This window comes from Colletotrichum orchidophilum (assembly GCF_001831195.1).
Source record: "Colletotrichum orchidophilum strain IMI 309357 chromosome Unknown Scaffold_82.1, whole genome shotgun sequence".
Taxonomy (NCBI): domain Eukaryota; kingdom Fungi; phylum Ascomycota; class Sordariomycetes; order Glomerellales; family Glomerellaceae; genus Colletotrichum; species Colletotrichum orchidophilum.
In genome coordinates this window covers 151,095-175,277 of record NW_019173038.1, presented here as the reverse complement: position 1 = coordinate 175,277, position 24,183 = coordinate 151,095, and the positions used below count along the sequence as shown (strand labels likewise).

General features: G+C 56.4%; 6 protein-coding genes across 6 annotated transcripts; 3 read left to right on the top strand and 3 right to left on the bottom strand.

Moving 5' to 3' along the window:
- Positions 1-179: 179 nt before the first annotated feature.
- CORC01_09233 (uncharacterized protein) lies at positions 180-1,681 on the top strand (the record flags this gene model as incomplete). The annotated part of the gene is made up of 2 exons (XM_022620862.1): positions 180-945; positions 996-1,681. 2 exons carry the CDS (start codon positions 180-182, stop codon positions 1,679-1,681), a joined length of 1,452 nt encoding a protein of 483 aa, XP_022472662.1.
- An 800-nt stretch (positions 1,682-2,481) lies between these two features.
- On the bottom strand, positions 2,482-3,917 carry CORC01_09232 (uncharacterized protein; the record flags this gene model as incomplete). The annotated part of the gene is made up of 2 exons (XM_022620861.1): positions 2,482-3,095; positions 3,158-3,917. The coding sequence occupies 2 exons, from the start codon at positions 3,915-3,917 to the stop codon at positions 2,482-2,484; spliced, it is 1,374 nt and encodes a 457-aa protein (XP_022472661.1).
- Positions 3,918-5,667: 1,750 nt separating this feature from the next.
- CORC01_09231 (uncharacterized protein) lies at positions 5,668-6,071 on the top strand (the record flags this gene model as incomplete). The annotated part of the gene is made up of 2 exons (XM_022620860.1): positions 5,668-5,795; positions 5,978-6,071. The coding sequence occupies 2 exons, from the start codon at positions 5,668-5,670 to the stop codon at positions 6,069-6,071; spliced, it is 222 nt and encodes a 73-aa protein (XP_022472660.1).
- A 182-nt stretch (positions 6,072-6,253) lies between these two features.
- Positions 6,254-7,408, bottom strand: CORC01_09230 (sulfatase; the record flags this gene model as incomplete). Its single annotated transcript, XM_022620859.1, has 4 exons — positions 6,254-6,445; positions 6,573-6,779; positions 6,845-6,913; positions 6,986-7,408. The coding sequence occupies 4 exons, from the start codon at positions 7,406-7,408 to the stop codon at positions 6,254-6,256; spliced, it is 891 nt and encodes a 296-aa protein (XP_022472659.1).
- A 1,100-nt stretch (positions 7,409-8,508) lies between these two features.
- Positions 8,509-9,072, bottom strand: CORC01_09229 (uncharacterized protein; the record flags this gene model as incomplete). The annotated part of the gene is made up of 1 exon (XM_022620858.1): positions 8,509-9,072. The coding sequence occupies one exon, from the start codon at positions 9,070-9,072 to the stop codon at positions 8,509-8,511; it is 564 nt and encodes a 187-aa protein (XP_022472658.1).
- Positions 9,073-20,545: 11,473 nt separating this feature from the next.
- Positions 20,546-23,457, top strand: CORC01_09228 (uncharacterized protein; the record flags this gene model as incomplete). The annotated part of the gene is made up of 4 exons (XM_022620857.1): positions 20,546-20,557; positions 20,830-20,989; positions 21,055-22,511; positions 22,561-23,457. The coding sequence occupies 4 exons, from the start codon at positions 20,546-20,548 to the stop codon at positions 23,455-23,457; spliced, it is 2,526 nt and encodes an 841-aa protein (XP_022472657.1).
- Positions 23,458-24,183: the final 726 nt, after the last annotated feature.

Below are 24,183 nucleotides of genomic sequence, written 5' to 3'. Positions count from 1 at the left end.
CCTCCCCGCCCGCCTACCCAACGCCCTACCTGACCTTGCTCTGACCGACAGTTACCGACTGCAGCCTCAGCGGACTGGCGGGCTACAGCCGAACTCAAGTCAACGTCGTGCCGTCTCATCCCGTAACCTCACTCGCTCTTTTGCAGGGCAAGCAGTCTTTTATTTCCTCACCTTCCGCCATGTCCTCTCACAGAATATCGGTGCCCGCGAGCAACATGGATAGGTTCTGTCAGCTCCCCGCGGAACTCCGTGCAGCAGTCGTTGAGAATGTCGTCGATCACTGGCGCTACGGCGATGAGTCCGACTCACTCGCTGACTACGCCTTGGTCTGCAAGGAGTGGCAGGCCATCGTCGAGCGTTTCAACTTTTCCGTCTTGAAAGTCACCCTGGCTAACCTGGACGACTTTGAGTCCTCCATGGTCGGCTCTCGTCGCCGTCTCGTCAAGCAGATTAATCTTCACGTTGAGCTGCCCACCTACGACAATGATCCCTGCGAAAAGAAGGAGACCTGGGAGGACAAGGCCGAGAATAACGCCTTCTTCACTCTGGCCTTTTACCGTCTGTTTGACATCATGAGTTCCTGGACACCCGAGGACTCGTACCGCGGAGGCGTCGATTTCACACTAAGCATCTCCTCACCCAGCGACCTCCGCAACGCCAACTTTGAGCTTTGGCAGCGGCGTAGGTGGAATATCAAAGACATTGGCGAAAAGCGGTTTGCAGACTCCTGGATAGACTTTGTTGGCCAGGACGAGGAATTTGACCGGGTCAACCGCCTGCCCGAGGTCAAGGTGATAAGATCATTCACCGTGAGCCCTCAGAACCACCGCGCACTGATGCCCGCCGCGCACGCCGACATCATCGCCAGGCTTCCCGGATTGCGGGAGGCATGCTTCGACATCACCAAGGACCGAAAGAAGGAGACCCGTAAAATCCACTTCAACCGTGCGTCGTGACCTCGTCGCCCTTTTGGGACCCTCACTAACACTGGCCAGAATTCGCCGGCTCCATGACAAAGTGGCCCACCTCACTCGAGTCGCTCACAATAGCGTCCAACACGATATCATCGTGGCGCCAGATCCCGCACGAGACACTCGCTGAAGGCGACAGCGGTACTAAGCTCTGTGAGAAGCTTCGCCGAGCCGCTCAGCACCTCACGCACCTCAACATCACCAACGTCGTCCGGATCCGGGAATTCCTACGCCCTCACTGGCCCATGGGTACGGAAGACACCGAGCCGTTCCTGGCGAACCGCTCATACTACCCAGAGTTCTGGCACCTTGAGACTCTGCACATCTCTTATGGATCCATCTGGTACAACACCGAGTGGCACAAGCAGAGCGATAACATCAACGAGTCCTCTGAGCTAGTTGACTTCCGCCAGAACGTGTCCCTCGCTGCCGCCCGGCTGGCGCACACGATGCCCAAGCTGAAGCACCTGACCATCAAGCAGCGGCCTCTAATGTGGGCCGGCAAGCATGAGCTCGAGTACAAGGTCGAGGACGGCGATAAGGCGAAGCTGACCTGGACGAGCACGTTCGACTTCAAGCCGTGGGAGCGAACCGTGGAGGCGTGGGCCGAGGTGGCGGCCCGGCATGAGAGGAAGCTCGAATCTCGCATCACGACGGGGGCTTGGCATACTGACGGCAAAGCGCCCCTTCTTCCGTCTCTCACTTTTTGAAGACTCTTCTCGGATTTCGAGGAAATCAGAACGTGCACATTTTGTTTGGTTTCTAAGGGCGGAGTTTTTGGCGTGCGGGACAATTTTTGACATTTCTCCTCGGCACTCCTTTCATTACACTTGGTTCATGATACCCAGGGTCCGGAACCGCTCTTCACGGCGTCAAGCATATCGGGGGGGCAAAGGGAGGGGCATGCGGTAGTATTAGTAGACACAAACCAGGGCGAGGCTAGCGGGGCCATGTGGAAGCAATACCACAGCGACGTTATTCCCAGCAGGTAGATACATTGAATGGACGGACGTCACACGATTCAAACAGCCCAGGACTGTCTTCTTTCGTGATGGGTTCCCCCGGCTTGTGACATGCTTCAGGATGAGATGGTTCTGCTACACGTGCTGGGGCCAGCAGCAGTCCAGTGCTGACACCGCCTCGGTGGCTGGATCGACTTGCATGACGTCCAGTGAGTGTGGTAGTTGTTGTTGTACATGATGGCGATGATTGGTTGATGATAATTTGAGTCTGGGAATGAGGTGCATGATTTGCAATGTTTTTGGGAAGACGGTGAAGGCATGATAGCTTCAAATGCTGACAGCAGCTCTGTAGTCACCAGCTTACAAATTACAGTAAGCAGTCATTGAGGTTATTTGAATCATCTTGTTGATGCTGGAAAGAGACTGAATTCCCCTGTTTCCCCAACGCCGTGTGCCAGACGCCATTCCCATAACCAAGATATAAGAATCTTATACATACACATCTGCAGTGAAACGTGTCTTTGAACCATTATTCCGAATGGCATATTTTACTCCTCGTCATCCAGGTCTAGCTCAATCTTGGGACCCGGCCCCCAGCTGTACCTCTTGCGCGTTCTCAGCATCCAGCTCCAGTGGCTCCAGGGGTCCTCCGCGAGCTTCGACATCTCAACGACGTCCCCGTGGCCCTCCCACAGCGTGGTGAGCCCGTACTCGACCGCCATGCGCGCGTACTTTGTCGCCAGCCACGGCTCGCCGATGCCGTTGTATTCGATGGCGGTCAGGGTGTAGGCCTCCGTGAGCAGGCTCCAATTGTGCTCCTGCTCGTAGAGCGAAATGAGCAACTCGGCCATCTGCGGTGTAGCGCGGGAGGCCGGGGTGTAGTCGTTGAACTCCTCGCGCAACGAGGCAATCTGCTCGATGCGGCGGTCCGACTCGTCCGTCTTGAGGCGGTGCTGCATGCAGTGGTGGCAGGAGCAGTGGAAGCCCCAGGTGGAGTGCAGGCGCTCGCGGCGGGCGGCGCGGGTCTGCATGGGGTCAATGTAGGAGAGGGTGAGCTCCTCGCCCGGGATGATGTCGCGAATGGCTACGGTGCGCTGGGTGAGGGTGCGCGGGTCGAACCAGTAGTCAACGTTGGGGCGGCAGTCGTGGTTCATGCGGGACGCTGCGTGCTGTGTTAGCCGTGTTTCTCTGAAACATTCCTGGTAGTACACTGGGTGGACTCACTGTTCACAAAGACGGCGTAAAAGTCGTCGTCGCGCATCGCGTCGTCCATCTCGACGTCAAACGAGTTGGTCACGAGAATCTTGTCGACCATGGAGAGGTGGTCGCCATGGTACCCGTGGCTGGACATATTGAGCCACTGGCTGCGGTGCTTGAACTGGAGGGAATCGACGGCGTGCGCCTGCATCTTCTTCATCTCGTCGACGGGAATGTGGCCGAAAGCAGCATAGTCAATGAGCAGGCTCGCCGTCTCGCGCAGGATGATTTCGCCGCGCTTGATGGGCAGCGTGGCCACCAGACCATAGTCCTTGCCGGGCACCTTGGCGACCTCGAACTTGGGCAAGGGCTGGTTCGTGCCCTCGAGCTCCTCGGGCTTGGTGAAGCCCCAGCTGCGGGTGATGTGGGCGGCGCGGTCGACGTCAGTGATGATGGAGATGCCCTTGCCGCCGTAGTTGCCGGCGTGGTAGACGCAGAACTCGGGGGCCTCGGTGCCGTTCCTGAAGCAGGGCGAGGTGTGCGTCCAGATGGAGTCTGACGACGGGGCCGAATGTGCGGACGAGGTGCCCGCCGCGAAGGGGAACTGGTCCCCGCGGCCGCCCAGGAGATCGACGCCGCCATCCTTGTTGCGGCAAATGGGGTTGCTGGAGGAGGCGGCGAGGAGCTGGGAGGAGATGCAGATCTCGCCGGAGCTCGAGGAGATGACTTTGGACTCGCGGAAAGCAAGGGTGAGGCCCGCGCCCAGGAACAAAAGTGAGGGCTTCATGATTGAAGGATATGTGTGCATTAAGAAGAGAAGTTCTCAGGCCGTGATCTACACAACACGCGAGTGAAGGTGAAGGAATAAAAGGATGAACAGCAAGAACAGGAAAAGAATGGGAACCGAAGAAGGGCAGTTGAACACGCTACTTTCGTCCCATTGATCTACAGCAATCCGAATACCCGCGCAACTCGAGGGAGCGGAAGTGGGACGAATAGTTATTAAGTATCCGCACCTCAACACGGCACATAAGCAAAACCTGTGCAAGCTGGAAAAGCAACCCTGGGCGCTTCGACTTTTGGAAGCATGCGCGGGACGGGGTTCGAGCTCGGCGCTGGGCGCTGGCTGGACCAGCGTTTGGGATGCTCGCGGGGGAGCCACGGGATTGGAGCATGGAGGGAACAACAGACGGGATGGCGATGGGTTGGAACTTGGTGATGCGCGGGTGCGGGTAGGCGTGACAAGGTCCGCGAGCTTCGTCGAGCCCGTATCCCTGCCTTGTGCTCCGGATGTTTGCGTGAGTGGTCGATTGTGTTGGAACTTTGAACCGACATTGAAGCTGTCCACGGGTTGTTCTGTCTGTCAGTTTTTTTTTTTTTGTCCCGGTCTCTTCTAAGCCTCCCTCCCCCCAATCATCCATGGTCCATGGCGACCCCAGGATGGAGAGAAACAAGACTTTTGACGAGTGTAACCCTCGGTAACTTTAGTAAGGTTATCTTGTAACGAGGAAGGGTTAAACGACTCATGGTGCGAAAGGAACCAACCCCTGTAGCCCCTTCCCGCGGCCCAATTGGACATTGGCGTTGTTTGATCATTGTTGCGCTGCTCGTTGGGAAAAAGGGGGTGCGGATGGGATGTGCTGGGGTGCAGTGCTACGATTGTTTCCTGCGTCAAGATCCTCGTTGATGGGCGTTCGAGGGGGTTGTGCGCTCGTGTCAGATGTGTTGCAGGACGCTGGAGTGAGTTCTCGAGTCCCCCCGTCCCTAGTATGGTAACTGGGTGGAGTGCGGAGCGAGTGGTGGGCGGGGAAAAGGGGTGGCGTTGCAGACACAACGGGGCCGGGTTTGGACGTCAGACAAAACAAGTGACACACGCTGATCAACGGGAGAGCCTTAGCCCTGGCCACTAACAACCTAAGCAGGAAAGAGACTAACAAAACCCCTTGGCCATCCATACCCAGCAAACTGCCTTCTCATGCATGGTGGTTGTGGAGGTGGACTGTTCCCAAACCAATTCTGTGGGAGGATGTCAGGCACCCGTGAAGGGAGACAAAAAGAATAACAACAGAGTTAGCCAAGAGTGGATTAGAGTTAAAATTTAGGTGCGGTGCAGGAGGTGGCCCTCGGTTGTCCAGCTGGTGGGTATCGCTGGGATCGACTTGCCTTTCTCCGCCTCAGTCGAGCCAACGAGCCCGTGGTGGGGACGGCTCACTTCTGTGACTGCCCTGCTGGGGACATGTGCAGACGGAACGCAGTCTGGCGGCTTGGTGACGGTTGACCAAGAAAAGCTGTTACCGCTAATGTCGAGGAAACTTGCGGCAACGCGGAGCCACCTGCGCCCACTGTGGCGGCTAAAACGTAGGTACACAGCACAATTCCCGAACCGCGCAGGCTATCCGGCAACACGCTCGCTGTGCGAGGCAGACGAAAGGACACAAATCACATCGCAGCGGCACGCGAGCGGACGGGGCGTCGACGACCTTGTATAGTGGAGAAGGGAAGAATTCAGACTCCAACCCGCTGGTTCCGTGAGACCAATGTTTTGGGTGGTGTTGAGTGTCGTGTTTGGAAGGGGCGAGCCGAAACGAGAGCCGGATCCCAGCTTCGTCAAGTCTCCGGCCACGGCCACCACTGAGACCCACACCGACCGCGACCCCGGCGACAAGTGGGGACCTTGTTCGGAGCTCCGGAACTAACAAATTACTTCGCTCGACAGTCAACACCAACACCTTTAAAGTGCATCTGCGCACTGCATTATTTGTATCGAGCGAGATCACTCCGTGAAATCCGTCTCCAAGTGCCCGCCCCGTCTCCTAAACTGATCCGCAACACTCTTCATTTCCACAGCCGGGAACCGTGGTGCCTTCCGCCACGGGAGGAAATCGCTGTTTCGACCATCAACCGCAGCACCACCCTTTCCACCCGCCTCCTCACCTCCTGATACTCTGCAACTTCGGCCAAATTGTGAAGCTCCCCCGGGTCTCCGCTGCGGTCGTATAGCCCCGCCGGCTGATACAGCCTGTACACAAAGCTCCATTCTTTATCGCGGCACGACACGCTCTTGCCCACAATTGTCGTGTCCTCGTGCTGTAAAGCCGCCTTGATGTCGCGGGGGAACAGCCACTACTCGAGCAGCGGCTCCTCGCTCGTCAGGAACCCGCCCTCGAGGAAGGCAAACTCCTTGTGCTTCTTGACGCCGCCCGACTCAGCATCCCGTCCTTCCAAAGTCAAAATATCTGCGAGCGAGACGCCGCAGTGCGGGGAATACTCCCCGACGCCTGCAAACGGGAACAGTGTCGGCACGAGGCCCCCTATCTCAGCCATCTCATCATACACAGCGCCTCACGGCAGGCCGCAGCCGCCGAGAGTGAGCGGCTTGTGGGTGAGCGAGTCCGAGAGCCCTGACGGCCACTTCTCAATCATGCCGTGGTCGCCGAGGTACTCGACGTGGTCGGTGAACAAGGGCGTCACGGTCGAGTGCCAGTGCCCCCAGCGCCCTTGTCCGCTCAACCACGTGCCTGAACTGGTCGTTGAAGAGGGAGATTACGCTGTAGTAGGTCTCCATCACCTCGGCCCAGATCTTGGGCGTGGCGCGGTGGGCACCGTATCGCTCGCGGCTGAGCTGCATGTAGCGGGGCTCGTAGCCGGTCTGCTGTGGTTGTTAGCTAAGGTATCCTTGTGTAGTGTCCTCGCACGGCGTCCACGAGTGCTTACTTTGTCTTGCGGACTCGTAGGCTTGCCCATATGACTGCGGCCGTACATGGAAAAGTACGGCTTCTCTACCTGAATGGGCAGTGCGGAAAGAAATCAACGTAATCCTTCGACACATTGGGGTTCCTCAGCCCCTTGTAGAACAGCCTCTTCTAAATATCCTTTTTTGTCCTCTGGGTCCGCCCTGTTCCTGCCGGCGAACCGCGGCGCGAATGCGGGCGTCTTGAGGAAGCCGTACTCATTGAGCGACGGCTTGGTCACCGTTGATGCGAACCTGTCGCCGTGCGACGCCTGGCACGCGACGTGGTACCCGCCCTTCATTTTGAGAGGACGGAACAGGTTGGGCTCCACGGCTTGATGAGGTCCTTGAGGGAACGGCGACCCGAGACGTGCGGCTAGTTGTCTGTGAACATGCTGCAGCGGGAATGCGTGCAGGCTAAGGTTGGATATCTTGACGGCTGTTATGCGGAGAGCGCTCTGATTAGGAGTATGGATAGGTGAAATACAAGAAGGGCTGACCTCGTTCCCATTACAGCCTAGTGAGTCGTAGCGGAGATGATCCAGCATGAAGATGGTGAAGTTGGCCTTGTCCACCTAGACCGCTGGGCTTTGCGGGCTGCTCGTATGAAGGGGGTATTTCCGAAGAGGGCGCCATAATGAGATTGACGCACGAATGTACACTGGGGATTGATGACGTTGTCGAAATGCAAGACCGAGGACAGGAGAGTCTGCTCTAGATATAAACCACATCAAAAAAAGGAGGCTTCTCGCCGCTCCCGTGAGAACACCATGGAAAGCCCACTCATTGTCTCAATCGCAAACCCTCACTGGTCGGGGTGAGGTTCGACACGGCGATGTGCGTCGCCCAACCGCTGCGATTACCCGGGGAGATCCGGCGGAGAGAGGAGAGATATTTTATGGTCCTTCCCCAGTGTGAGCCGGGCCGGGCCAGTTCCGCGTCCCTCTTGGAGCATGAGTCGGGGAGTTGATCGTCGCAAATCCATCGTGTGTCAATCATGGCCCGGACGTTTTCTCAACATGGTTTACAATACAGGTCGTCGATCAAGGACGTTTCTTCGTGGTTTGCCGCGCCCGAGGTACCACGCCGCAGGAGCGGCTACTGGCCCAATGACATTAAACATTGACGTCGGACCTCCGGTAAATATAGCCAATGCGGGGTGGCTGCAACGTAGAGTGGCACACGGACTCAAAGATCGACGGTCCCGGGGTAGCACGGTGATTCCAGGGGCCATGGTCATCATTTGCTTTGAATTGTTTATAGGACAGAAGGAAATTATACAGCATTAGAATATACAAATATTCTACAACCCGGCATTCGCCTTCACCACACGGTGATTCCTGGTTTCGTTCACACCGCGAGACGGGCTTCCCGGGGGTAGTCGTTAGTTTATATACGTAAGAGTTGCGCCCAGAGCCATCTCCTAATGCCAATGCACGATAACTCCACAGACGCTGGTAGATGCCCCGTGTGTGGACCATGCATTGCGCGGAAAGTCATCCCGGTGCGCAGGGTATAAGAGTGTGTGTCGTCGAACGCCATGCCATGTTGAGAAAAATGCTGAGTGGTTTGTACAGCGGGAGCCGATCTGTACACAAGAAATTTGTCCGGGCAAAATAGGACACTTGATAGTTTTGGTTTGGGTTGTTTAGTTGAAGCGCTCCTTCTCCCGCAGGCCGCCGATCGAGTCCATGTCGACCGAGTAGAACTGCGACTTGCTGTCCTTCTCGTACGCGGGGAGCTGCTCGTCGCGGACAGGCTCGAGGCCGACGGAGCCGCCATCGCCAACGCGGACGACGAGCACGCGGCCGCTCTTGCGGCGACCGCCCTCATCCTGCTCGTCGGGGAAGGTGATGTGGATCTCGGGCACGTTGTCGGGAGAGTGGGGAGCGGACTGGGGGTTCTGGAGCATCGGCGAGCGTCCGTCCTGGCCGATGTACAAGACGCTTGAGCGGCCGTCCTGACTTGTCTGAATGGTGAGGTTGTGGTGGTTTCTGGCGCCGCCCTTGACTTCTTGATAGGAAGGGAGCATCTGTTCTTGGCGCTGTTGTCTGCGCATGCGGCGCATGAGGAAGAGTGTGGAGACGAGGAGAAGGGCGAAGAAGACCAACGCGAGGACGACGATCATGAGGTTGAGAGTGTCGCCGCCGTCGACGTCGCGGGGGACAACGACAGGGGCGCTGCGGGAGATGAGGTTCTGGATGGAAGGCATTGTGCTGGTCGTGAGCGGGTCTGATTATTACTGCAAATATCCCTTTCCTGTGGTGCGAGTCGAAGGGAGCGGTATTCGATATAATTATGAACGAGCGGACGACTGTAGAGGCGATTGTTAGCATCGCGAAAGGGGGTTGTTGTTTGAGGGTCCGACACATGGTAAGACATTCTGGAGCATTTTCTGGTGAACACGCAAAGGGGACCCAGACCCATTCCAGGTCTCCCTTTTCTCACCGGCCAACGCAGCTCCTCGAGTGTCCACAAAGGGCGGATTCGCCCTCCCGCAAGAAAGAAGTGGCACGTACGCAAGGGATTAAGACCTCTCTTTGGCAGGCAGTCTCGAAGTCGTTAAAGAATGCACTTGTCTCTCGGTGTGTCGTGGATATTTTTGGATTTGGGGATGTGGTGTTTTTCGGTGTAGATGCGATGGTACGTAGTGAGCGGGTGGGTATTAACGATAGGACGGAATGCTGCTTAGTGAATGCAAGCGGTAATTCCAATGGGGGGGATAATATTAGAGAGTGACTGGAAGGAGGGTGCTAATAGAGAGCGAGTGACAACAAACGGTCCTGCAACGTACAGCAAGGACGACGACGATTTGAACAAAGTTGTTGAAGAAGAAGGGGAGGGAAGGGAGGAGGAGAAGAAGTCGAGAAGGGAACGAGGAAGGATATGTCCTGGAGAATGGACGGACAGGGGGTAGCGCCGAGGAGAGGAGAACTGGAGAGGTCTGCTGTGTGCGGTGTGCGTGGTGCGTGGTGCGTGGACAATTGGTGCAGGCTTGCATTACCTAGGTAGGACTGGGGCAGCGGGCGAGTGGCTACTGCTCAGTGTGGGCGGCATTAGACGCCTGGGAGGAAGGCGCGATGGAGCCATGCCGTTCCTGGCCAGGCATCCAAGGATCTATTCAGCGGAGGCACAGCATACGCGCACAGAAAAGGGCGGCATCATTCATCATTGCATGGGGCGGTTCGTGATCACAGATTGAATCCTTTCTAGGGCCCCAGCCTATTGGCAAGGCGGCAGGGATCACAACCGAGCCAGACCGAGTCGAGAGAAGCCAGGCACTCAGTACGTGCTACTCTGTTAAGTACCTACCTGTACTAAAGACGCAGGAGACGCTCCACGTCTTCACCGCCTGGCCAAAGTAGCGAGACAAATTCAAGACGGAGGTGTAAAAAGAGCCCAGGTGAAAAGAGGAAAATGGCAACATCGGACGACAGCAAACGGTCCTCCCAGCCGCCCTTCCATGGAATCCATAGTTCCATTGGCATAGTGGATCTGGACCGGGCCAATTCTCCATTCTGGCAAGCACAGCCCATGGAGCAACTGGACTGATTTGGGACATGGGAAGCAACGCCCCAAGATTGAGCCCGTCTGACAGGCACGCACGATTCGTCAACGGTCTGTTGCAATTTCCGCCATTGGCCAATGGGGCCGTTGTGTACCTGGAAGGAGCGGGGCGGTGCCGGGAGCCTCCTCGAAACGGTGCTGATTATTGGGCCGTCGTTGGTCGTTTCCCAACTAAGCTCATCGACCCCCTGCAGGGGCTCGTGGTCCGTGAGCTCGTGTGCAGGATCGAGCCCTGGCTCCTTCTTCACAAGCTCGCTCCTGTTCCTGGATTCTGCCGGCTGCCCCTGACTTTTGCCCTATTCCGAGCCTGGGCGGCTGTGACGACAAGTTGGGACTCCCCTTTTTCTATGCAATCTGGACTCGCAAATCAGCACCCACTGCGACCTTGGACAAGCGGGTCCATTGGATAGAACACGCCGTTAGCGTCGTGGTGACATCCATTTCGAGAAGTTAGGTGCGTCCGTGACTCCGTCGTCAACAATACCCGGCCCTCAGTTGAGGTTACAAACAAATAGCGACTGTAAGAATAACATTGCAACGCCCGCCGACAAACTGAACTCTGAATCATCTCTCATTCGCCCGACCAGACCATTGCCGCATCTCTTTTGGCTTTTCCCCTCTGTCCAGTCCGACGCCACCTCTGCCGCCCTCCCCTCTTGATTTCATCACCGAGCCATTAAACACCGGCGCTAACGGATATCTCTCTCTCTCTCGCCATCGCTGATTGAGAAGAAACAGCTGCCGGCTTCATCCCTCCTCTGGTCCAAATGTCTCCGGGTATCCGTGTCCGTACCGTCGCCGACTGAAATGTCGTCCGTCCCAATGTAGCCTTGGCCTCTCCCGGGGCCCCACGAATGCAATATCCAACATATCAAATCAGGTTGCGACTTGCTGACTCTCTCCCAATTCTAGAAAGACCTTATTAACTCATTCCGACCTCTCCCACCTTTTTGGCGGCGGCAACCTCCCGATGCCAGAAATAGCGTCGGAGCTCCAGCAGCACTCCATGCCAGTGGGGCGCGCGACCCGCAGCATCATCTCTCTGGCAAAGCGAGAGCCTCGTGGCCCACGATGGCTCCGTTGCCGTACGCACGAGATTACGGACTCGTGAATGGACTCTTCCACGCTTGCGGGCTGTTAGAGAGTCGTATATAATCCAAAATCCTGCCCGTTCCATGGCGAAGTGAGCATGGCATTTTCGTCCGACTCCGCTTGCCGGCTCCTGTTGTCGCAGATCATCCCTTTCGGGACCGTCTACGAGATTTCGTGGAATTGACGTTGCCCCTTGGAGACAAACGAGAGTTTTTCATCTCGTTTGTTATGAAGCACGTTGCATTGTTCAATGCAGCGACCACCTCTTATCCCATAACCCATGTCTCTCCGCGTCCAATGCAACATTGACAGCTCGATACCGAACATACCGAGGATGTGGCCCGAGCTCCCTGTGGCGCTCTTTTGTGGCGCCAGTCCACCCCGATTCATTGGGGCGCCACAGAGAAACGAATTACACCTCTCGTCGGCTTCTGCTGTCATGATTTCTTGGCTCGAAGTCATCACAGGCAATTCGTCCAAGTGGGAAGCTCTACATTCGGCGGCTCGGTAGCGCACCATTGATGCCAAGGAGGCTTTCGGCCTAAAACACTATAAACTCATCTGTGGGCGCCATCCAAAGGCACGATCCATCTCACGACCCGGTGTCCCTGGCCATGGTGTGCCTCACTCTCGGCAAACACATGCGTTCCCTCGTCGCATGTTTCCCGCAGCATACTTTTTCTTCTTTGGACCATGGCCGCATTCTGGTGGGAGACAACACGACAGGCAATCCGGCCATGAGGTTTCCGCGATGAGTTGTCTCTTGCTGAGGTGTCCCTGCAGACATGAGTGCCCGACGTCGTCTTGAGTCGCTTCGATCAGTCAGATTGGCTCAACAATCGAATGGAGCTTGCTAATTCTCACCCAGAACGGATCCTACCGCATGAGGCATTTCACCCGTTGGTGGTCTTGCGCAGAGAGGGGCGGCGATGGCCACATCGGACGGATACGATGAATGCAACGACACCGAAGCAGTCTGACGGGCGGTGCTCTTGCGCGGAAGGGCGATTTGGACCATATCTCGCCCGGCTGCTCTACTACGAATACGATGTATGCAACGACAATGAAGCACTCCGGCGGGCGGGGAGGTAGACCAGAGCCTGTCCGAGTGCCAAATGCAATCTGCGCATCCCGGCTAGGCCAGCAGAGGATAGTCTGCCATCACTGTTCGCCTCGGTCCTGCGAAGTCGCCGTTTACGACTGTGCAAGAGAGGTTGCTCAGTACAGCACAAGTCAGACGATTAGACACCAGGCAGTTGGCAAACATCTACAGTCCTGCTACGACAGCATACAAGACCTCAACTGAATCGGGCCCAGTAGCAAGCGGTCAGGTCTTGATCCAACAAGATTGACGAGACACGAATTCGAATACCAGCATACAAAGTCCCGATTCTTGCTTGGACGTGTGCGAACGCAGCCACCCGTCGCGTACTGCGAGAGCCCCGCGTTCACCACCCAACTTCAGCGACGATGACCGTCTCTCGTGCGTCAGACTAATCATGGCAGGAGGCGGTGTAGCACTTTTCATCATTGCAAGTGCCACAACGTCTAGGATGGGTCTGGACAGACACCAATCCTCTCACAGGACTTGGACAAACCCGCCATGCGTACAAATCTCCCTCGTCCACATCGATATTACACAGCGGCGAGCGACTGCAAGATCGGATTACTTTGCCCCCAATGTCTCAGCAAAAGGTTTACGGCAGAGGCGCTCGTTGAGGAGCAACTCTCGTCGGCTTCTCTGGCGAAGAAGCAAACCTGAGGCGGTCAGCGACTTGGCCGGCCGCTCAACCGGCCTCTAGCCAATGGGTGTACTCCAAGTCATCCCGGCATGTAGTCGAGCGTGTCCACAGAACTTTTGACTCTTCTCGAGCAAGGACCCAAGGAGAAGTAGTCTCGTCGAAATCGTGTACCAGCTCCAGAGACTGGCACGTCTGATAGGACGACTCAGTCGCTGGCGGGGACCGGACAAGACCAAAGTACCCGGACGGCAGCGACACGCCTTACTGTCCAAGCATGTTTGCCTATCTCGCAGACGAGAACTTCTAGGTAGGCTTCGCGACAAAAGTTCAGTATATTGAAAGCAGGGCAGGCTTGATTCTGGGCTTTGCTTTTTCCTACCCTCTTCAGGCATATTTTTGTTTTTGCAGGGCATCTTGTGGCGCCAGAAGCACCCCCGCGAAGATCACATGGATGGCTTCGTCCGTAGGGGGGCGGCAAGAAGCCAGGCTACTCATTGCCCAAAAGAAAGCATTCATGCCGGCCGACAAGAGGCGGCGAACATACTCTACCTTCGTCAGGTAAGCTAGAGGGTTAATGGGTCGTCAGTGTGTGAGCCATCGAAATCGCATCCCGCTGGCTGTTCAGCAATTTGACACGACCTCCGAGAGCAATTAGCCTCAAGTAATTGACGCCCTCATGCAACACCTCACATATGCGAGATGATCACCAAGCCGCAAGCCCTCGCTGGTGGGATGTGATGGCTTCCAGGACATTGAGGAATGACGATCCCTGCCGTGTCCTCCTTCCAGCGCGCCATCATCCAATGAGACCCTGCTCGGGACCGTCAAGGAGGAACGTGAACGGACCAGGCCGCCTGGAAATAAATAGCAGTCGTGACTGGCTTGTTCAAGCCGGTAAAGTTGAAACGCTGAAACAACGACATCCCCGCCAGAGTGGACCTGGACTAATCCGGGGTCGATACACTCAAACTTCGGGCGGTCTTTTGGGGGAAGAAAGGTCCAGTCTGTTGGAGTTTCACGAAACCCCGTCGGCTCGAACAGAGAGGGGAAGGGAAAACCTCTTGACTCCGTATACGCAGCAAATCCTCGTAGAATGCAAAGTAGAGCGGTATGACACACCAGTGCACTTGGTGAGTACCAGTGTCGCTGCGTCGCACCCGTGGGATGTAGCAAAGCGATGCCCAGTAAGCCAGAAGGCACCTCACTCAGTAATAACCTTTTGCGGAAAGGACGAGCGCCTGGCGGCCACAGCACTGGGTGAAGACCAGCTACGAAACATGTTGATTCCAACCACGAGGGCCAATCCACACCTGGCCCATGATTTTCTGCTCGGAGCCGGGCACTGTCTTTGACGTCTTAAAAGGGGTGCGCCCCAAATGCAGTGTGACACTGCGTGGGAATTTGCTCGTTAGAGAGGAACACAAACAGGCGAAAAGGCGAGCGGGAGCAGTTTGGGACGCGCGGGTCTCTAGAACAAGTCCTTGCGAGCCGGTCGACTCCGACTCAAGTGGCACTCCAAGGCGCCTGTAGGTACCTTTGCTCTTGGTTGCCATACTGATGGGGCCGATGTAGGTTTGACAGGGCGTGTTGGGAACTTGGGACGGGCGGAGAAGGTCAGGGATGAGATTGCCGGCCCCCATGGACCGGTTCGTACCACGCGGAAACGTTGACGGGCTCATTTGTTCAGCCGAGGGATGGCGGAACAAGGACGTGCCAGCGCGTCCTCCAGCAACATTACAGCATTCCGCTATGCGGATTCAGGAGAATTGCGTTCCAAGAGCCATGTGGTCAACGAGGAACTGGACATGCCATAATACCCCCGTGGACGGATTGCCTGTATTGCGCATCATCGTCACACCCACCGTCTGCTCGTCCGCGCACCCCTTGCTTGACTTTTACGGGGCGACAAAAGCAAGGCTGGCACTTGGCATACAAGTGCAGCCATGATTTGTTTCCTGGGAACTCATTGAAGTCTTTGAGACGTTCAACGACAGGCTCAGCAACTCGCGGGACTGGCGGCACCGCCCCGGTGGGTTCATCGTGTATTGAAAACACGAGCCATGGCTGAAGAGGTTCCCTCAGCTCGCACTGAGCTCGCACATGTTCATTGGGCCCCTCTGTCTGCGAATCAAGTAGAAGAACGACAGAGACGACGAGGCCTTTGATACATGCGACGTCTGTTCAACCGAGGCACATGACGACGGAGGAAGCTGTTTCTACTTCAAAGTCGCAATCAAAAGCTGGGTTGTACGAGTAAGGTGCGGCGTCAAGGTCAGGTAAGGTAGCTTGCCTTGTTGCAGAATCATATCGCCCAACTTGGAAGGCGAACGCTGCCCTTCCTGGACAATAACGAGGCGACACAGGACGGGGCAGCACGCGACATCGCACAAGAGTCTTTTCCTCTAGACATTCCAGCACATTGCAGCGAGTGAACAGCCGAGGAAACGCACGTTGAAGAAACGAAGCGCACTTTTTTCTCTTTTTTTTTGGTAGTCTGTTTCGCTTCCTCGGATCTCAAAAGACTTGGGTGTCGTTCTTGCCCCATAATACCTGAAGATCATACACGGAACTCGGCCGGAATACAGTTGCAAGTATCCGTACATTTCCGGCACATATCGCCGCCCCCTGGCCTCTGGAGTCGCGACAAGAAACCAAAGGCGACACGGCTCAAAGACAGCAGGATGGCACTGGACGCGCGACCAGGGAAAAATCCGGGGCCTGGGCAGTTGGCGGCGACCTGCCAAATTTCAGGTGACGGCTCGCCTGGGTTGCCATCATCACCAACCGCCGTCAGGCAGTCAACGACAAGTTTGCTCGCTGTTGACGAGGCGAGTAAACAAAACATCCAAGCCCCCCGGCTGGCCGCTCGTCTTTGAGTACGAAGTAGTCTTCTCTTACACGGCGATCCACCCGGCTGCTGCAGACTTGTGGCCCCCTCCACACCCCTGGTCCAGGCTTGTTCTGTTCTCTACTCCGTGCCTCGACCCTGGTTTCTGCTCGGTGCCGTTGCCGTCCTGTTGAGAAATTGAGCTTTCTTTTTCAGCTGCGTGTGCTGCGCGACAACGACAGCGGGGAGCGAGTCAAGCGACTTCGCCAGGTTCGTGTTGCTTGGATTGTTGATTACATCACCTGCGGATTACATCCAGGGGACGATACCACGCAAACCGCGGGCTGTAAGCAATCCATCACACGCGCATTGTCCAAGTATTGTCTCTTAACAGTCCCCTTGTCCGTATTATCTCGCCTGCATTGATCGTCGCGCCATCCGTCCCGGACCCCCCCCATCGACATCAGCCCGGCTCCAGCTGGTCGGCGCAGGAGAGGGAGGTCTTTGAGAAGTTTTGAAAAAGGGCAGCACCCGTTTGCTCGAGACGCACGCCCTGAAGATGAGCTTCATCATCTGCTGATGCCCTCCACAGTCCACTGGAAGAGATTTGTGTGCCGCGCGAAAGAACTCACTCTGAGAGGCGGCGGCATCGCATCCCAGTTGTATCTCTTATGGCTCCTCCGTCCACGAGGAGTGCCCCCGAACAAACAGACCCCCCGTAAGACGCTAAAAAGGACGGCAGACCCCCTTCTCTCCCCCTCCCCCCCACACCCAGCAGACGGGGCTTTTTTGTTCTTGACTCGTCTCGTCCTAGCACATTCCCGTCCGTGTGTCTCCCTCGATTGGACTCGCCGCCTACTGTCCAGCCCAGATTCCTGCAGAGGTCGAAGACTCTGGACCCAGCTCTCGGACGACCAACGACACGGCACCTCACCTCGAAAGACGAAGAAGCCTGCTGCCGCCTCGCCTACTCTGTCTGATCTTGGGGCAGCATCCATCCGTTGAGGGCAGATTGAGAGTGAGATCACGCCGATCAACAGCGACTCCTGGCCCAAGGGTGCCACTTCTTCCACGCTCACCTCTCTCGTCGCCCTTGGTCTACTCGTACAGACTCCAGAGCACCACAGTCTCTGCTCCGCTTCGTGTCTTGAATGACCTGCAGCTACCAAGCTCTGCTCGTACGTACGGATGCGCTACAAAGTAGAGCTACCAGCCAGTGTCTCCCGTGCCTGGCCTTGTTCCCGTCTGTCTGCCTCTGTCGTCTGCTCAGCAGTGGCCCACACTCCCGGCCCTGCGCGCTGCGTCTGCATTCTCTCATCGACGAGCCAAATTGCATATCCGGCGCCATCTTCCTGGTCTGAGGGTCTCCGGAGTACGAATAGATAGGCGTCGACGCACCACGACGGCATCAGATACACGTTCCCAGGTACCCGAGAGACCAGGCCTGTGTTGTTCTCTTTGCTCTACTGCGTACCACCAGCGAACAAACTGCACAAACGGAACGGTCCCGGTCCCGGCCCCGGTCCCGGCTCTCTCGCTTTGCTGTGATTTGGTCCTCGGGCAGCTGTCCCTTTTGCCGTTTATTTATCCCAAAGTGCAGCATCTGTATCAACAGTAGTGCGGCACATGCAGCAGCAGCAGCAGCAGCATCACCACGACCATACCCACTCGGTCTCGGTACACGCAGTCTGCGAGAACCTTTGACCATTCAAGGACGGCCACTTTCTGCTTGTCTGCTTTGCGGTTTGCCCTACCCTGGCCAAGCCAAGGCAGCGTAAAGTACCTCCTCGCCTTGGGGCTGGAACCATTGCAACATCAACGTCTCTCCCTGTCGTGCCTGTGGCCAGCCGTCGGAGGCCAATCGCAAAGCGCCATTTCAGTCCAAAGGATCCAAAAACCGAAGGGCTCCAAAGGCTTGCCGCACTTGCACACCCATCTGCCATTTCTCAGACTCTATTTTATCACTGGGAACCACCACGCCTCGTTGCAGTTTCCTCGCTCTTTTTTTCCTTCTGCCTCGTCTGCCTGTTTTAACCTACTTTTTGCTTCTTCTTCTTCTTCTTTTGCCCTTTCCCTCTACAGCCTATATTCATCGCCTGCCATAGTCATTGACTGTCTGGTGGATTTGACCCCAGGAACATATATCTCTTGGGGCCCCCAGCGTGGGTTCACTACCCAAAGTAATTACACACACTCACACGAGCAACGCACACACCAGCCGAGGTACCTACCGAGGAGCAAGAAGCACACACGCGATAGACTGCATACACGATTCGTCCCGACTGGTATCGACGTTTCGAACCCCGGAGACTCGTACATTGCTTCCCGCCACGCACTTGATACCTGTTGGCCCGCCCGTTTCCTCTCGACACCTCCTCACCCAGGACAAGCAGTCACTTCACTCATTGTACGGACCACCGTCTCCGCATACGGATACATTAGGTAGGTTGATTGGACGTCGGTCCTGTTTGCCTCCACCGTCGATACCTCTTCAGCCGTACTTTGTCAGAGTACCTTGGCTTTTCCCCCGCCAAGGTGCCCGGTACCTCAGCCTTCTGAACGCACGCATAAACCGTCCACACGAGACGGCTGCAAACGAACATTTAGCTTTTTTGTCAAGCCGCACATCACATCATTTGGAGACGAACGCTCTTCGCTCGCCCACATACGCACAATCCCAAAACGACGCATCACCCTTTGGGCACTCGTTTCTGTCGTCACCACCTGTCCGTAAGGTACCTACCTACCTTCACTGAGAGGAGAGACAGCCACAGGCAGCCAAATCAGACCATCGACGAATAGAGGAACAAAATTAGGCAAGGCAACGAAAAAAAAAAAGGCAGCAGGGAATTTGTAACCCTCGCACACACTCCTTCTCTCGCAGGACAGGAGCACAAGATTTGGTAAGTTCGGCGCAAAGTCTCGTCTCTCTTGTTGGATCCAATAACAGAGCCAAACTATCATTGCTCCCTCCCCCCTTGTCTGCCTACCTGCTCTGATCTTTCCCATCTCATGCTCCCGTCCTTTCGCCTCCCTCTTTCCCGCCTTCATTGCCTGTCTACCTTGCCGACTTGAGCACCTTGGCACCCCACAGCAAGAAAGAGGTACGATAATTACCGGCAAGAATGTGTGTGTGTTGTTTCCATCCGTACCTGGCCTTACATCCCCATCCCTCGCATGGCTGACCCCTTCCCGTCTGCCATCCATCAATCATCCTTCCCGCCCGTGTCTACCACGGTGTCTGTCCCCTTCTTCCCACGGCTCCATCTCCAGTCCCGGTCCCAGGCTTGCCAGTGTTGCCAGGCCCAGTCCCAGTCCCAGTCCCTATGCACCCCCGGCCGCATCCTTGACTCTCGAGAGAGCAGAGAGGACCACTTGGGGCAAATGGGCCACACCCAAGACAAGAAAGCTCCATGTCAGCTCCCCTTCAAACCCCCCTTCTCACCCTCCTCCTGTGCTTCCGCCCCGTCTCCGTCTCCCCAGTGGATGCCTCCTCCGTCTAGTCCGTCTGCAAGTCGCAGCTACAGCTCCAGTCCTAGGTCTAGTCTAGGTCCAGCTGGTAAGGTCGACCTCCAGAGGCTCCAGGTTCAGGTCCTCCTCCATATTGGATTGCGCAAAAAAAATCTCCTACAAAGTTATTAGCTGCCCGCTCCCGTCTTGTCCATCGCCCCAGCCGACCGCGGGCGCTCCATTCAGCAATCAACCTAATCAGCCTTACCAGCGACGCTTGTCCTGTCGGGTATTTTTTTTTTCTGTTACTTCTCGCTCTCCATCGCTGTACATTTTCTCCCTCTTCGTCATTCTCCTCACATTCCTCCATTCCTCCATCCCTCCCATCCCGCTATTGCTCTCCCACATACCTTGCCTCTGGAGCCCGCTCGCTTTGTTTCTTTCTACATAATCAGTACCTGCACCCTTATCCCTCACCTTGTTACTCCTCTTCTCGCCTCCCTCCCTCACAACCAAAGCGGGCAAATTCTCCTCAACAATCAACCCTGTGCTTCGCGCTAGAATTTCTGCCCCCCCCCCAGTCTGCCTGGTTTTGCTGACGCCCGCCGTTCTCCCTTCGTTTTTTAGTCCGCGCGCCATAGACGATTCCTGGAGAAAGTTACCGTCGCAAGAAAAAGTTTACACCTACATCGTATATAATTCACCATCGGAAAACCCAAACTGTCCAAAAGCAGCCGCGCCCTCAACGTGTGCAGCCACATAGACGGCCCTCAACCTTTGCGTCCTCGCTTCCCGCCAGCCACCGCAGTACCTAGGTGTGACAGACCAGACTATAGCAGCAGCAGCAGCAGCAACCTGTGTCCCGTCTCGCCATCGCAACCGCCAACTTCCTCCCCTCGCTCTCACAACCAACCTCCGGAAAACCCTCGCTCCTCCTCTCCGCTTCCCCCGGACACTCGACCGCATCTTCTGCGACCGTCTCTCCTGCGCAGAGACCGACCACGAACATGACCACCACCGTAAGTCGCTGCCCCGTTTACTCCACGTGAGGTCCGATGGGGGTGAGCCCCGGGTCGCGAAGATGCGAGCGCGCGGCCGTGTGTGTCAAGACTGCGCTTGACTAGCGCCCTCATGGCCTCTTGGCCCGAGTCACCAATTCGGCGCTCGGAACTTCGCCTAGACCTGGCAAACAGCTCAAAAAAAGCTTGCCTCGCGCCTTTACTTTCCCTTTTGCTGCTCCCTCTACCCTCCACCCATGGCTGCCACTCTGCTAACCTACCACGTTCGACAGGCCCGGCCAGGAGGTCGGTACGGAAGCTTCCCCATGGCGAACGGCCAGAACGAGAAGCCTACTCCCGGGGTCGCCCCGGGCTTCGGCAGCTCCAACTTGTACACGCAAAACATCTGGAATACGACGTACACAGGAGGTGCAGGAAAGAGAGATCCTAGAGGTACGTCTCGTCGGGACGCTGGTTGATGTCGTGTAGACCGTGGTGCTGACTCTGTGACTCGCCAGGCCCAGAAGACAGCTTTGCCGGACAACCATCAGGGTCTGGTGCCCTTGCTGCGAACTCGGAGGCGGACACGTGGACCCAGAATCCCTGGAACCAGGACAACCAGACTCGATCGGCCTCGGGCAGCACCTCGCCGAATCGCACGCGCGACAGCCTGCACAACAGCAACTCCTTCTTCGAGAACAACGCCGTCGGGCAGGGACGCAACCTCATCAACGGTCGGCCAAAATCATACCTGGAGGAGGACAAGGAGAACACGGGCTTCGGAACGAGTTACGGCGGCGCCTTTGAGGGCTCGTACACGAGGCAGGAGAAGCGAGGTTCCAAAGACAATGCGTACCTGAGCCTCGGTGTGGTGGGTGCTCCCTCGAGAGACAGCAGCATTCCTCCCTCGCGCCAGTCGGACGACTCGCACCATTCGCCCCCTGCCTTCCGAGACAACTTTGGGTATGGCCACACTCCCAGCAACTCGATTGCCTCGAGCCGTCCGGCCATTCCCGGCCACTCTTCCTCCTTCCCCACGCAGACCACCAACAACAGGGCTTTCATAGCCAACGGCAGACAGATGGACGAAGCGGACCTGGCTCCGCAGTTCAAGAAGAGTCTCACTCTGGACGAGGCCCAGAGCCTCGCCGCCGGTGCGCCGAACTTCCAGTTCAACCCCGTGTCTCAGCCCTGGAGGGGCGACATCAACGCCGCAATTACTGGCGACGTGTACGCCGACGCCATGGCTCAGTACCTGCCGCATAAGCGTGGTTCCACCGATCGCATCGCGGGTGCCTCTGGTCAGTACCGGGTCGTCACGAGCCCCAAGACGTTTGCGCCTCAGACATCCGACCCGTGGACCCAACGACCGTCATCCCGCGATCTGAGAATGATCCCGGATGGCGACCGCCGGACGCCCGTCCCAGCCTTCATCCAGGCGCAGGCTCCTGCTTTCTACCCTGGACCCTACTACACCCCCAACTTTGCAGGCCAGTATCCTCCGCAAATGTTTGACCCGTATGGACGGCCATCGCTTCCTCTGCCCGGCTACGGCTTGCACATGTCGCCGTATTCGATGCCGGGAGTTATGCCCATCCGGCCTAGCAAGGACCAGGACCCTGGCAAGGGCGTCCGGAGCCTGCTCCTGGAGGAATTCAGGTCGAGCTCCAAGTCGAACAAGCGGTACGAGTTGAAGGACATTTACAGCCACATTGTCGAGTTCAGCGGTGATCAGCACGGATCGCGCTTCATCCAGCAAAAGCTTGAGACGGCCAACAGCGACGAAAAAGATCAGGTATTCCGCGAGATTGAGCCCAACGCAATCCAGCTGATGAAGGATGTTTTTGGCAACTATGTCATCCAGAAGTTCTTTGAGCACGGCAACCAGGTCCAGAAGAAGGTTTTGGCGTCGCAGATGAAGGGCAAGGTCGTCGACCTGTCAATGCAGATGTACGCTTGCCGCGTCGTTCAAAAGGTGCGCATATCCTCCATCCTACCATACTTGGCGAAGCTAACATTTGCAGGCCCTGGAACATGTTCTTGTCGAGCAGCAGGCCGAGCTGGTCAAGGAGCTGGAGCCCGAGATCCTCAAGGTCGTCAAGGACCAGAACGGCAACCACGTCGTGCAGAAGATCATCGAGCTGGTCCCCCGCCAGTACATTGACTTCGTCATGGACGCCTTCCGCGGCCAAGTCAGCCAGCTGGCGGCTCACATGTACGCTTGCCGGGTCATTCAGCGTATGCTGGAGTACGGCACAGAGCAGGACAAGGAGACTATCCTGGCTGAGTTGCACAACTCCACGCAGGTTCTCATCACCGACCAGTACGGCAACTACGTGGTGCAGCACATCATCGAGCACGGCATGCCCGAGGACCGATCGAGGATCATCCAGCTAGTCATTGCACAGCTGGTCACCCTGTCCAAGCACAAGTTTGCATCCAACGTTGTGGAAAAGTGCATACAGTACGGCAGTGCGGAAGAGCGCAAGGGCATCCGGGAGCAGATCATCTCACAGGCGAGCGACGGCACGAGCTCGCTCCAGCTGATGATGAAGGATCAGTACGGCAACTACGTCATCCAAAAGCTGCTGAACCAGCTCGAGGGTGCCGAGCGCGAGGCCTTTGTAGAGGAGATGCGACCTCAGTTCAACACTCTCCGCAAGACCAGCACCAGCCGCCAGCTCGCCGCCATTGACAGGCTCATCTACGCGACGCAGACGCCGCCGTCCAAGTCTGGGGGATCCCAGACCGACACTAATTCGGCGGCGCCGACCCCGGTTCTGACGATGGAGCCCAACAGCCCTCAAAGCAGCAGCCCGCCCAGTCTCAGTGCCAGTGCCGTTGGTGAAGTTGCGGATGACGACAACAAGTCCAGCGCGCCTGGAGGTGTCAGCCTCAAGGTGCAAGTGGAGGAGGCCTGATAACAGTACACGAAAATTTGCGACGAAGGCGTCTATGGTTGCTTCAGACATGCATCACGACGCCAAACGGACATGACGATCGCGGCCGTGGACAATGCTTCCCACGTGCCGGATTTGTTTCAAGAAAAAAAGATGACGAACACTACCTAATTCTGTTTACACATAACTGATCTGGATATGCAAACCCAAAAAAATCCCACATACACGGCTGACACGGTCACAACGGTAGAAAAATTGCTTGGACAAACATTCGGGGAAGGCGGGGTTCCCAAAATGGACATGATTCTCTGTTGTTTGGTTGCTAGTTTTCTGGTGTTCTTTGCAAAGTAATGAGTCCGAAGCGATTGGAGGGTTTCCAAAGAACGATGGCCGAGACACGACCTGGGGAGGCCGGTGAAATGAAAGATTCCTATCGGGGTTCTCGGGTTCACAAAGGGGCATCAGGGGGCCGGTCATTTGGGGCGCAGTTGATTTTCAGTCTTCTTGTATTTTATTGAATTCTTTGTGTTTAAGCGATACCAGTCTTAGTCTGACGGATTAGACCTGTCAATAGACGTGAGAGTATGGAATGTTTCGGCTGATCTGCCATGGTGAGTGTGAGATGTGAACACAGAAAACGTTTGTACTCGTTCAAGGAGTCGTTCGCTGTGTTTAGAGCTGTGTTAAGACAGGCTCGAGCTCAGGGTAAGTCCTCGGTAGATTTTCCGTGGTTCGGCAGTGGACCCG